General features: G+C 46.7%; 1 protein-coding gene across 6 annotated transcripts in view; it reads left to right on the forward strand.

The window, feature by feature from the left end:
- The window catches only part of DNAH10 (dynein axonemal heavy chain 10), a 494,970-nt gene that overhangs the window by 255,106 nt on the left and 225,029 nt on the right, over window positions 1–14,835 (forward strand). For all 6 annotated transcript variants that reach the window (XM_085898117.1, XM_085898134.1, XM_085898126.1 and 3 more), the window contains 3 exons: window positions 1,395–1,611; window positions 2,445–2,564; window positions 2,734–2,879. In XM_085898117.1, coding sequence (XP_085754243.1) covers window positions 1,395–1,611; window positions 2,445–2,564; window positions 2,734–2,879 — 483 coding nt within the window. The remainder of the gene's footprint in view (window positions 1–1,394; window positions 1,612–2,444; window positions 2,565–2,733; window positions 2,880–14,835) is intronic.

Raw genomic sequence — 14,835 nt, forward strand, 5'->3', positions numbered from 1 at the left:
GGTTCCTTTCCGTGTTCCCTCCATCCGTGCATTGCTTGGTAACCCATTGGGTTCTCTCACATGCATGTTTGTGGCACTTGTTGCTCATCGTGGCCTGTGAGGTGTGGCGCTTCTCATGGGCGTGGAATAGTGCAAAACAGTGCGAGTCGGTGATTTGCATGCAGGGGGGAGGGGGAGTTCGGGGGCTCTCATCATGCCTTTGGGCACATAAAAAGTGGGGCGGGGGCGTCACTGAAAGTTCCCAAAGAACGGCATGGTATTTTCCACAAGTGACGTCGTGGACCCATCCCCATCAGCTGCGGACCAATGGGAGGAGAAGAAAGCTGATGTGAAAGAGAAGCAGAAAGGCAGAGAAGCATACAGTGCGGGCTCGCGCAAGCAGGGATGAAAAGAACTCCTGAGCAGATGGCTCAGAAAGCAGAAAGGGGAGAAGCAAAAGGCAAGGAGCAGAAGAAAAGGTAGAAAGGAGAAAGAAAGTTGTCTTTTCCTTTAATGGTCTGATGCAGTGCACAAGTAAGGTTAGGCAGGATGTTCTACCTCAATAATTTGCTTTGTCAGCCAGTGCACAGTCATTGTAACACTTGGTAATAATCCAAGTGTGCGCTGAGGGCACTGACCCCAATAATCGGTCGTCCACAGGCAAGGTATCACGTGAAGTAGAGTAACCCTGCCCGGATTGGCTGTGCCAATCAGGATTCGTAGTTGCCGAGCAACCTGCCAGTGTGCGGAGTGATCTGTGCCCGGCAGCCTCAGGACCGTGCGTTCGGCAGGGACCTGAGTGCTTCCCCTCGTTGCAAGTCTCAATCCCCAGATCCGCAATAGGACACATCTCAATGATATAATTTGTATTGCATGGAAGCTGCTGTCATTTCTCTTCGACTGTGGAACAAATCACTGCCAAAGCTAATTGTTATAAGTCTTTCCCAAAACACCAAATATGTGTTTATCATCTCCAAATGGCACCAGCACAGCCAACATCATGTCTCATTTGATCTTCTATAACAATATGGGGGTCATTCCAATGCTTAACCTATGGAATATTGAACGTAGTCTGTTATCATCCCAAAGGAGTGACGAGTTCAGTGAAATTTAGCATTTGATCATATAGGGTCACATGATTGCAGATAAAGCAGTTAGCTTAGTCTCTTCTCTGACTTGCAGATAAAGCAGTTGGCTTAGTCTCTTCTCTGACTTACATTGCCTTTAGATAATACGTCCACCAGCTAGCACTGCACCAATCTCAGTTTAGTAAACCGTATCTGTTTAACCCACAAACAGACAACCACCCCCTTTCCCCCCACCCCCCCCCTTGCCCAGCTACAAGTAAACAACACATGATTACATGGATTATGATGCCATTGTTTGTTTGTTTGTTCCTTTTGTATGTGTGCCAGGTCAGGCAGCTGTGTCTGGCTTTGGATGCCATGCTAGTTTGTGGGCAGCTGGAACCCCCTGTGCTGGAAGCTGTCTTCCTGGAGGGTTTGCTTTGCTCTCTCGGTGCTACCCTTTTACAGCATGAACGGGAACGTTTTGATGAATTTGTCAAATACCTAGCGGGCCTGCCTCTGGTTATGGATCCGAAGGTTCATGCTGGAGTTGGGGAGCTACCTGGTACTGATTTATCATCATCAACTCCTCAGGATTGCTCTCCTGATGGCTTTAAAAATGAATTAATTGCACTATCGACTATCATTTATAAAACATGTATTCTATTGCCTTACTCCATTTGAAGTTTTGAAAGTAACTTTTAGCCATTCCATAAGACAAAAAACCTTCTGGTTCTTTCCAGTGATATTTAAGTGGTGCTCCATGTTCAGTCGATCCTAGAAGTGTCACTTGTTGATGAGCACATAAGAGTATAACAGAAGAAGACGTGGTTTTAATCATTATAATGCCTAATGCTATGCCATTTGGTTCATGGTGTAATGCTGTGTGCCATATATTCACAAAAAGATGATTGTTTAAGTTGAAAGGTTAAAATAGTTATAAAACGTTGAACTTTAATGCATTGGTAAAAATTCTTGTTTATGGACTGTGTACCAGACTCAGTGGTGGAATGGTTAGAATGTCCTCTCTGGGTGCACTGCTTCAAATCCTGACTGAGTCATACCACAGACTCTTTTTAAAAACAAAAAATTTAAGGTGCATACCGGTTTCTTGCTTGATGCTCAGCATTTAAAGGGATAGAGCATGGATAAACAACACTGGGAACGCAGTGGCAAACCAGCCAGTATAACCCTTGCCAAGAAGCTGCTTCAGCAGCACCAGCACTCTCTGTAAAGAGTGTGGGTATGTGTTTTTTTTTTTTTCAATCGACTGTGTGGATAAATCACACAAGTCATGTGATTTTTTATGAATTGCTTTATGTAAGGCATGGAACTTTACTCCTCACCCTTAAGACAATTAATTTCTTCCCTGCTCATCATGTGTTTTTTGTTCCACAGGTCAGTCTTCCACCCTGTACGACTTTCACTTTGATATAGAAAAGTCCTGCTGGAGATCCTGGTCTGAACTAGTTCCACGTTATGTTCACGATCCATCAGCGAGATTTGCGGACATCCTTGGTTAGTACAGACCATGGAACTGACATTTCCAATGGGCACTGCCACATCGACTGTCACGTGACTGCCACCACTGTGATGATATAAAATGTTCCTGCTTTCCATACAACCACAAGTGCCAATGCAGGTTATAGCCATTAAAGAACCCTTAATTGTGTTTTGGTGCTTTCAGTACCAACAGTGGACACGGTGAGAGTCTCCTGGTTGCTTGACATGTTTGTGCGATTAAAGCACTCTGTTTTGCTGGTCGGAGATGCTGGCACATCCAAGACATCTACAACACGTAGCTTCCTCAAGAGCCTTAGCCAGGAAGCGTATGTGAGTGGTTCACGGTCACCGTAATGGGACAGTTATGGAATCTGCTAATGTGCCCATTGGGGGGAAGCTAAAGCTGGTTTGCTTTTGTTTACATGTATTTGTATGTGCTTAACATATATTGATTAATTTGGTATTTTCAAAGAGGTGGGTAAACATTCCTGATGAGGTGGGGAAGAAGTGTTGTGGGAAAGGGTGATGTAAGTTTTGATTTCGAAATTGAAAATTCTTGACATTTATTTTTCCATAAGCATTATGCGCCAAAATACAAAGCTGTTACAAACCCAATATACTGTATATATGTATGTATGTATATGTGTATGTATACACTACCGGTCTAAAGTTTTAGAACACCCCATTTTCCAGTTTTTACTGAAATTTAAGAAGTTCAAGTCCAGTGAATAACCTGAAATGGTTCAAAGCTAAGCGGTAAACTGCCAGAAGTTTAAAAAAAAGTTTATGTCACCAAAAACTGAAAAATAATGTAAATCTCAGAGTTGTTAAAAGCGACCTTTTCAGGGAACAAGTAATGGGTGAGCAACAGCAGCTGTTCTGCAGCAATGGAAGTAAATTAAGCCTTGAAAGTTGATGCAAACAATTCCTACAGGTGTCCCAACTTTTGTTGATTAGTTACAAACCCTCTGTCTGTATAAAAGCAGTGTTGGAACAGACTGTGTTGCTCCACCCTCTGAAGCATTATTTGGACAATATAGCACTGCAGGAAGTAGTATACTGCTATAATAATGGTGAAAAAAGACAATTAACAAAGGAAGACAGGCAGAGCATTATAACCCTTAAAATTGTAGGACTTTCCTTGAGAAAAATTGCAAAGAAGCCAAGGTTTCAGTGAGTACAGTTTTCCACACCATGAAAAGGCACTTGGAAACTGGAGGAAACTCTGACAGGAAGAGTTCTGGCAGACCCAAAGCCACAACACAATCAGAAGACAAGTTTCTGAGAGTTAACAGCTTGCGTGAAAGGCGGCTCACAGGACAACAGCTTCAGGCACAGTTTGACACTGGTCGAAGTAAGGAAGTCTCAGTTTCAACTGTGAAGAGAAGACTTCGAGCTGCAGAATTGACAGGTCAAGTGGCAGTAAGAAAGCCATTGCTAAGATAGCAAAATAAGAAAAAGAGACTTTCCTGGGCCATGAAGCACCACCAGTGGACTACCGAAAACTGGAAGAATATTTTATGGACCGATGAATCAAAATTTGAAATCTTCAGTTCATCACGCAGGGTTTTTGTACGCCGTCGATTCGGCGAAAAGATGGTTCCTCAGTGTGTGACACCAACTGTTAAATATGGAGGAGGAAGCGTGATGATCTGGGGCTCTTTTGCTGGATCCAGATTCGGTGACTTGCACAGAGTGACTGGCACTCTGAATCAAAAGGGCTACCACAGCATTTTGCAGTACCATGCAATACCCTCTTGTCTATGCTTAGTTGGTCAGGGGTTCATCCAACAGCAAGATAACGACCGAAAACATACCTCCAGGCTATGTCAGAAAAACTACCTTAGAAAAAAAGAACAAGATGGGAGGCTTCAAATCATAGAATGGCCAGCACAGTCTCCAGACTTAACCCCCATCGAGCTGGTTTGGGATGAACTGCACAGAAGGGTGAAAGCAAAGCAAACTACAAGTGCAACACATTTGTGGGAACTTCTGCAACAGTGTTAGGAAGAACCTTCCGAACAATATTTGATTTCCATTGGAGAAAGAATGCCCTGTGTATGTCCGGCTGTTATATCTGCAAAAGGTGGCCACTATAATGAGTCAAAATTTTAGATTAAATTTTGTTCAGCAAAACGATTCCATGATTTATTTTTTTATCAGCAATTGTCTATTTGTTCTATGCTTTCATTTCAGACTACATTGAAACATTAAACTGGTTAAATTTCAGTAAAAATTGGAAAAATGGGGGTGTTCTAAAACTTTTGACCTGAAGTGCATATACATAAATATGTGTGTATATATATATATATATATATATATATATATATATATATATATATATATATATATATATATATATATATATATATATATATATATATATATATATATGGGCGCTTTTAGCTACTATGGTAAAAATTCAAATTTGCAATAGAAGTTTGCAGAACCTTCCAAATGGTGAGGTTTCATGAAAAACTAAAATCTTCCAAGTTTTATTAAGATTAAATAATATTTAGGACTTGCACAGGCACTTGACATCCTTCTCCATTAGTACAACATAGCGAAATTAAAATGAAAATTTCTTTTGATGAAAACAATTAAAAAAAATTATCCTGAAAAGTAAATAATATGCCTTTATAAAATCAGTTTCCTTTGAGGCCTTTGGGTATTTCCGTCGGTCATCCTCCATCACTTGAACAAGGTACTGCACTTGAGCCTCATCTCTTGTTCGACCAGCTTTCATGAAATCTTGGATGAGGGCGACGCCTCTTTCGGCCGCATCATTCACGACGTTCAAAGAGTCAACCCTCTGCTTTGCTTTGACGTAGGATTCAAAGCTCTTCCAGTTTGATGGATCCTTTTCCTCGAGAAAGTCTTCTGGCAGCTCGAGGAGCGTAAAGAGATTTTTAGTTTGGGAGGAGCAGAGGTCAGACAGCTTCTTTCCCTCTGGATTGGGATGCCAGACTCGTCGAGATGGATCCTCTGAACCCTCCACGTCCTTCATGTTTATTACCATGGCGATCTTTTCTGACGAATATAAGTTGTCATCAAAGAGTGCAAGGCCGACGTTAACTTCGCTCAGGTACCACAGATGGCGGCTAATTGTTTTGTATGCAGCATGATTCAAGGAATGGAGGGCTTGAAGGAGCTGGAGGTCATTCTTTGGCGCGGAAGCAGCATTTCGAGCGTCGAACCAGGCCCTGATATAGTGCTTTGCAACAAAAAGACAGACCTGCTTGATCCCGCTAAATAGGCGTTCTGTGCGACATGTACTGTGGGATTATGACTCGCGTTTAGTGAGAAAATCCGAGAACTGCCCTTGAAACATCCAGATCTTGAAGCAGTAAATTGCACGAGCCATCCAACGCGCTTGCTGAACGGCGCCAGGTGCCCTGAATGTTGGAACTTGATGTCCAGAAGGGACGCCTCCAAGGAAAATGATCGTCAGTTGGAGAAGTTCTTTGTAGTCGTCTCGGGGATGCTTCTGCTTCAGAAGCTCTTGGGCATGCTGAATGACAAAATTGGCCCATGGATGGATATCGGTGGCTGTGCTTGCATCATCAGCAGCAGTCAAGTACTGCGTGAAATTAAAATGGGGCCAGCAGTCCCGGAAGGTTTGGAATAAGGTGATGTCTGGCCCTCGGGATGCTTCATCGACCGAAGAAGAGTAAACTGCTTCCAAAACAAGTTCTAAGACATAGTGCCGACACGCAAAATAAAGAAGTTGATGATCAAGGATGTTTTCAATACGAACACAGACCCCACCCCGGATTTCAGTATTAACAGCTGTCGTGTCAAAACACATCCCTTTGACACGTCCAATCAGGTTCCACTCCTTAACTGTTGAAAAGATGACCGCGGCTGTTTCTTCCGCCTTGGAGTCTTTCAGCATCGGAATTGCCAGGATTTTTGACACACCATTCCCAGTGACCAGAATTGGCAGCCTGTCAACTTTGTCTCTTCCAGTTAGGTCTGGCATCAGCTTGGAATCCCAGTGGACTACCAGGGGTGTGTCAACCTTAAAGCTCTGCTTTATCTCTTCAGCGCGTTGCTTCCTATACTTAACACGAGCGGCACGAATGGCACTTGGACTGAGAGAAAGTTTATTGATGTCTTGTCCCAATTGCTTGGCAAATGGAATTAGAACCCGACTTGCAGAACGATCACTAAGGAGAGTTCTATCCAGGGCCTCAGTTACTTCAGATGTTAATCCAGTTGTTCCACGTTTTCTCTTCGGAGGCTGGGAATCACAGGTGGTTGGATGGATGGAAGAAAATGGTTGTCGACTTGGACTAGATTCAGTAGAGCTGGAGGAGGAGGAAGACTGGAGGTTGGCTGTTTCAGAAGTTGCGGCCATCTCCAAAAGCGCCTTCTGTTTCCTCTTTTTCTCTTCATCCTTACGTTTCATAATTTTCTCTGAAGTCCTGGCAGTCTTGTAGTCAAGACTCGTGATCTTTCCTGGACGCCCCTTTTCATGCTGAGAAGCAAGAAACTCCTTGTCCTCATCGATTTTTATAAGATTCATAGCATCAGCGTGAGCTATGTCAAACAGCACATCCAGGTCGGCCTTGAAATTGTCTTGTTTCTCTATGTTGGTAGCAGTCTTCTGATTGATGCTTTTCTTTAAACCCTGCCACGTTGTGTGTAATTTTCGCACATGGACTACCACATCAGGAAGGTGCTTAGTAGGAATCCCCTCTGTGGACCAGATGTTCATTAGCTCTAGTGATGTTTGATTCACACTTGCAGTTAGGGTCTCATTCATTTCCACATGAAGGAACATCAAAAAGTGGAGAACTTCAGCCTTAGAAGGAAGCTTCTGGCCAGGAAGTGTTGGATTAGGGGATCCAATCAGCCAAATGGCCTTTTTCGATCTAGTTCTGGAGGCCATTACCCCCAAAATATGCAGAAATTTCTGGTCTGAAAAAAGATAAAAACATCATGGTTAAGTGGGAAATGTTACAGAGTGGTAAGTACACATTGAAAAGAAAAGTAACAAGTTTTTGCCAAGCTTGCGTGTTAATTCATGCACACATGAAGAAAGGCTCTGCTCACTGCGATGCGATTGCGCAACTTTCAACAAGAAAACTTTCCGTTTCCGAAGTTTGGACTGAGTTGGGACTTCATTATTTTTTTTTTTTGCAATTTATGAGCCGATTTTCATTTCTTCACATCAATATTTCATATCATTTTTAATTGATATTGCAATGCATTTAATTATACGAATATATTAATTAAACCCTCAAAACAGTAAATTCAGATGATCTCAAAATAAACTTTTAATTGATCTGCGAAAAGAGGAAAAAATCATTTTTGGCAGTTTTTGATGCCCTTTGTGCAACTTTGCATTGCTTGTGCAAGTTCAAGAACATGACTCAAGAAAAAATATTTTAACACAATGATTTCTAGTTGGAACCTCACTGAATGGTGGGTTCTGCGCATTAAAAAAAAAACTTTCATTTTTAGAAGCACCCTAATATATATATATATATATATATATATATATATATATATATATATATATATATATATATATGTACAATAGACTAGGCGTGAGTCGGCAGCGTGTAACTCGTCACTTCGCCTAAGTCGGCAGCGTCAAAAAGTCCCGAATTTATCTAATGTTGAATCGACTTACAGACTTTCAATAAAGCCTGTAAGTCGTCATCTCTAAGTCGTCACTTCGTCTAAGTCGTCAGATGTTGTCCGTTCCCGCGTAATGCAAACTCAAGTAAATTACCACGCCTAACTCTTCACACGGACCTGCTGCCTGTGAGAAGCCCGATTTCATGGAATTGTGATGCGCGGGCTATTTATAACTGCGCTGCGTTCAGCGCAGTCAGCGTGCCGTCCCACATGCATCTGAAGAGGTAGACAGCCTGCGCAATGCAGTCTCTGGTGAAGGAGTAAAGGATCGATCGAGCTTTGTGTTGAAGTCCGATCATGGTTTTATATTGGCTTGTTTTGTACATCACCACACTCACTTTCACATAGGTATTGAGTGGTAGTCATCACGATGACTGTGTGTCATGTAATTTGTCGATGGTATATGGGTTTTCATTCCATATGCAAACTCATTTCACATTCATTCCAACGAATGAATTATAACAGCCATTCATTCCACATTTGTCGATGGTCATATACCATCGCCGATGGTATATGAGTTGGCTTACAGTTGTTCATTATCTTTACTTTTGATAAAGTGATTCATGAATTCCATCTTTGCTTGATCACTTTCCAACTAACCAATGAACCCCCACCTATGCCCCGAGGATTGCGTTTCCCTTTTGGTACAATAGACAGCTTAGAGATTGTTGCGCCCTCTCACACGTACGTGTCCAGGCCACGCGCGACTTCATCCTTCACACCACAGTCATCATGAATGTTCGCATACGCGTAAGTCGTCACATGTGTAAGTCGTCACTTTTTTCTCGGTCCTGATGGTGACGACTTACGCCTAGTCTACTGTATATGTATATATACATATATGTATACATACATATATACATATATATATATATGTATGTATATATATATATATATATATATATATATATATATATATATATATATATATATATAGTTACGAATTCCCGCCCGCCGGCAGGCGATCGGCCGCGTAACTCCAATCACAATTGTGTCGCCCACCGGACGGACAATTCAGTCGTGACCTTCCTGGAACTATCGCCAGGAACCAGTCACGGGTGGGGGTTTAACCTCAACACAGCCCAGTCCGCATTCTACCCGCGCGAAATAGGGTGAATCGCCGAATGTCGATATACCTAAATACCCGCGCGGGTAACCTACCGAGGGGCTGCACTGCGCCGCAGGTCGGCTTGGGACACGGACCGCTTAAGTGGTCCGTTCCGTTCTAAAGCGATAACCGAGCGATGTTATCGCCGACCTCGACTGATCCGATTCTCTTTACCGGGCGTTCAAAACCCCTGACTCATTCCATGACGCAAGATGGCTTTCAAAAGGGAAATAGGACACGACGAACAGGATACATTTCACACAAGGACATTTATTATAAAGCACACGTATATACAGCCAAGGCAGTCATGCAATGTACAAGCAAGAAACAAGAAAACGTTACGACCGACTATAAGAAAGGGTGTATTTACAGCACAGTTACTTAGCAGGTTCTACTTACAGGAACACGACGCCACAGCAGTCATACAAAACAAAAGGAAGACCCCCCTCATAGGTAAGGGGGTACACTGGGTCCGGGGACCTTTATGGTCGTGGGCCGTGGATGACCGAAAAGGCCCACGAGACCGTGCAGGTTACCTGCACCCTCGAGGTGTCTCGGTGGGCAGGTCGCGAAGTCTGCTCCCCACGGCAGCTAGCGTGGCCGCGCCTGACTCCGGGCCTTGCGGCGATGGGCGGTAAGCTCTCTCCGGCGCTCCTCGCCAGACACGCAGGTTCGCACCACACAGCCGGCAGAGCTGCGCCTCCCGTCTGCGTCCCTGATGCGTCGCCCGGACTCGCCACCGGCCCGCGCCTTCGCCAACAGGTCGCTCAACAGGACCACTGGGAGACAAGGGAAGAAATCAGCGCCAAGATGAGAGGGAGGGAGAGGGAGTACGACCCGACGTCCACGAGAGAGAGAGAGAGAACTCGAGCTCGACCACCAAGAGAGCGAAAGCCCACGTGCGGTCCGCCTTATATAGCGCGGGGCTCCGCCCTTCGCTCCTCCCCGTTTTCGGCTCCGCCTCCCTTCGAGAAGCTTCCCGAAAAGGGGCGTTCCCTCACTCCGACCGCCTCACGCCGTGCATCCCCCAATCGGAAGCGAGCTGCCCTGCCCCCTTCCCTTCACACCAAGCACTGGAAAAATAGGCGGGAAAAACCCCACAGGCTCCGCAAGAGCTTTTGTTCTGCCAATCCTGCCCGCGTTCTCGGACGGTTCCTGACGCGGAAACCGTCGTAGCGTGGACCGTGGAGGATGATGTTCGGAAGCGAGGGTAGTGGTGAAGTTGGTGGTGGTTGTTGTGAGGGAAATTGTAGCGTGGTTGGCATTGTGACGTACTTGGTGGCGGTTGTTGTTTGCGTGTAGGTTTGTTGCGTGCTTGGCGTTGCGGCGTACTTGGTGGCGGTTGTTGTTTGCGTGTAGGTTCAAAATAATGATAGGTAAAGAAAAACGGCTTTCTCAAAGGGTCGCAGCCTGGTGAACACGAAGAAATTCCCTCTAAACAACGGTGGGGAAAGCTCTCTGAACACTCACTTACCGGCATAGCTAATCTAAGGAACCTTTATGGTGTTCTGCAAATTTCCACAGCCGTAACACTACCCCCTCCCTTTTTTACAGACTCGTCCCGAGTTGTCGAATTTTCATGTGCTATCATGTGTAAGTTCTCCCCTTGTACGATTTACCTTCGGATCACTGAGTGCGGCATTCAGTGTATTTGTGTCCCCAAAATAAATAACCTACGGACTGAGTAACTAACTAAACAAACCCACTCATACAGACGACTTGAATAAATTGCCAGCGCGAAGACTCACATGCCGGGGGCGCAAAACACATTTACATTTACATCATAACAACTTAACCTACAATTTACACTCAACCATGGCCCAGGATCTGTGGACTCTGCGGGAAGAAACAACAGTCACAACCACTGCAGGTGACAGGGCATGTGGCCGGCTGCTCATACGCAGTCCAAGGCCTCCCGCTTTTGAAATGAACGCAGTGAACACAAGCGGTGCACGGGCCGCCAATGCAGTCCCGTGATGCGGCTGCCTATAGAGCAGTCCTTGTGGCTTGCGCGATGATCCTGGCGCACATGGTAATGAACGGGGGGGGGGATGCAGAACGGGGCCTGGTGGGCATGGGGCCAAGGCAAAGGCAGGCAAGGCATGGCGTGGCAAGGCCGTTGTAGCAAACAGCCGACAGATGAAGTGACCGGCACAAGCCTTGAAGCAAAAACAGCCGGCAGACGATCGACCGGCACAGGCCTTGCAGCAACAGCCGGCAGATGACGTGGCCGGCACATGCCTCGAAGCAAACACAGCCAGTAGATGAAGTTGGCCAGCCTTTTGCCTTGAAATGGAGGTTGGTGGAGGGAGCGCGGTGGTGCTGGCCACTCGGAAGGCAGGCTCGGACCTACCCTACTGTCTCCCTCCCAACCTATCGCCTTTGCCTGTCTTGGTTCATACCCACCCCCTTAATTTGTCAAAGATCAATTTAGCCCCAACTTCTTTTTTTGTTTTTATTTTTATTTTTACTTCCCCCTCTATAACTCATCTCCTAACCCCCTTTACTGTCTTTGTCCAGATAACCTATCACGTCACCTAGCCTACTCCCAACCCCTACGTTCCCTTCCCGGAGAGGAATAAGGGAGAGCTTGCGTCCTGTGTCGAGGCCCAATTCAAGCCTCAGAATGGCCTCCTCAGATTTCAGCGATCTCAACCCAAGGTGGGTCCAGCAGCCCACAAAGAGTGCGAAGGGATGGATGGTGCGGAGGGGCACACTTCCTAATCTTCCCCAACCATTTATTTCTTAAACTACCCCGGGGCTTTCAACAAGTGCCTCTCACTTAAACTATCGGTTCTAACAACCAAGATTCCCGTCGCCTGTGTTGGTGTCCTCTCAAATTTCGGGCCATGCCTTCCAATTTTCTTTCCGTGCCCTCACACGGTCTCACGGCTGGGACGCGTGGCTCCCTTGGCAGGAACTCCCCTCTGCCGATTCCCCAACAATGGCACCTCCGGGCACTACACTGCCTCCGAGGCTACCAGCTCCCTAAAAACTGGGGAGTGCTCTCCTCGACTACTCCCCCTTGATGCCCACGTGGCGTGTTGGCGCCCCGGGTCCCTTTCCGAGGGTCGCCCGTGCCCAGTACACTGCCCCCGTAGCATATGGCGCCCCGGGCCCCGCATCATGCGGGCCACCCGTGCCCACGACACTATCCCAGCCCCCACTGGACTCTTGGCCTACCGCAGCTGACTAGCCCGGTGCCGGGGATACCCACTCAGCGATACTCACCGTTCGTAGCCACGCTCCCAGCCCGTCAACAGGGCTCCTGCGCCCCTCCAAATGGGTTTCGAGCCTACACTCCCACCAACAGCAAAACGACCTCCATTTTGTAAATTTGACTAACCCCCTAACTCACATTACTCTGACCCCGGGGTCCCTTGGGCGGGAATCACTCCTTCCCCCAATCACTCATCGCACCATGCATTCCACATTTACACCATACACTCTGGCCCGCTGGCCCTCACTCACTCATCAAGTACCTTTGCCACTCTCTTCAACACCCCATCGCTGAACTCAGCCATCCTTCTGACTGCCTCCCCTAACTACCACGTGCTCTCTCGTCATCCCTTACACTACAGCACATTCCTTTTAACACTACGTAGCTAAGCTACGTCCCATCTACACATCCAAAGTCTGTCACTGTCTTCAATAATTCCCCCTCCTAAATCTAAACTGAATCCCTCTACCTAATCCATTCCACGGGCTCCATGAGGACTTATCCCTGCCCCATGAAGCTGGTCTAACTAAGCTAACCCTTCCCCCTAACTAGTTGTATCCTGTGCCCAGGCAAGGGGGTCTTCCACCCCTTGCCCGGGAATCCTGTTCACCCGAAGCGAGGCTTGCTTTTTTCTTTTTTTAAAATGCGTGCACTAGCGCGGCAACTCGCAACCTGCGCTCCTTCCCCGTGACGTCATGGCAGCTGTTCGTGCACCTCGTCCCTCCTTGGACGGTACCATCCGGCAGGGATACCCCTCCTGCCGGATTCCAACCATGCAGCCACGATGTCACCCTGCGCATCAAAAAAAACAAGCCTCGTGTTTCGAGGGGTTCCCCACACGAACACATGTGCTCTGCCCATCGGAGCTTCACACACACGCTCGCGTGGAGAACCCATCCGGTCCAAATCTGTTTCCCAGCCTAGCTTTTGTCCATCGCGGGATCGGCAACATTCACCGCGGGCGTTTCCGGACCGGGTTTCACTCCCGCAAGCGCGCACGTGGCGGCCTCTTGTGCAGCACAGCACGAACCTCGCGCTCGCCGATGGGTAAACCCGGCGCGGTCCCCAGTCCAGCTACGGCCGCCACCCGGCCTCTGTCCCTTATCTGTCGCCGTCGTCGTCTCCATTCAACACATGCACTCCTGCGTGTCACGACGCTCACATACCACGACATTACACTCACACATGGAGACGCGGCCGCATTCTCCCGCATGCGACTGTCATCTCCCTTACGTACCGCTCTCTTACACACACGGTTTCTGTCACACATCGACTTTCACTCACACATAACCTTTCACTTGCACAAGGGGTCTCACTCACACAATGCGTGCTGGAAAGTATGCATCTCCGCACACTCACAAACACACACACCTGAACAACCACACTGGGGATTCACGCCACCACTAGGGGTTCCGGGGTTTCTATACCCCCCAAGCTCCGCATGCACCCGTCCACAGCACTCGCCCCCTCTACCTCGCAAAGCTCGACCGGACCCACCTGGTCGCGATCAGCTTCAAGGGAGCATAGCATCTCCCTCCGTTCCTGAAGAAGGCTATCCAGCTGCTCGCACCGGGTCGCGAAACAGTCTGCCAGCTCGCCCCCATTGTCCTCCACAACCTCAATGTGTGTGTGCTCGTCCTTAACCCTGTCTAATTCACCCTCTATCTCCCGTGTCTCTGCCAACTCAGTCACCTCATGTATATTAGTTTCTTCCTGGATCCTCGTCTCTGTTTCCTCCTTCGTTCCATTTAATTCATTCTCAATTCGGTCTATCTCCCGTGTCTCTGGCAACACTTTTATTTCCTTCTTTGTCTCTGTTACTTCCCTCGTCTCCATTTTTATTTGTGTCTCCTTTATTAGGGTTGGTCCTAATTGTTCCTTCATCTGACGAGTGGTGTTGATCAAGTCCTGCACCACTAACATTGCTCCTTGTGGTGATATCACACATCCCACTTTATTGCGCTGTTCCACTTCCTGGCTCCCTTTAAGTCGTTCTTTCTCTCGGAGCTTTTTGAGTTGTTAGTTCTCTTTCTGGAGTTTTTCCATCTCTCTGGACTCAAATTTTGCTCTCTCCTTGAGTTGATTAATTTCAAACTCATATTCTTTTTGTTTTCTTCCCCACCGTCTCTCATGCTCCTCATGGTTCAATCTCATAGTTTCCTTCAATTGGTCGAGCTCCTTTTGCTGTTTCGTTCGTTGTTCTTTCTCTATCTCCTCGTACTCCAGCCTCGCCTTTTCTTTCAATATATACGAGGTCCATCTAAAAAGTAACGGGACTGTGCCTGCTGTGTGCTCCACTTACACAACTT

This window comes from Eptatretus burgeri, chromosome 1 (assembly GCF_056783735.1).
Source record: "Eptatretus burgeri isolate ZD-2024b chromosome 1, Ebu_testis_v1, whole genome shotgun sequence".
NCBI lineage: Eukaryota > Metazoa > Chordata > Myxini > Myxiniformes > Myxinidae > Eptatretus > Eptatretus burgeri.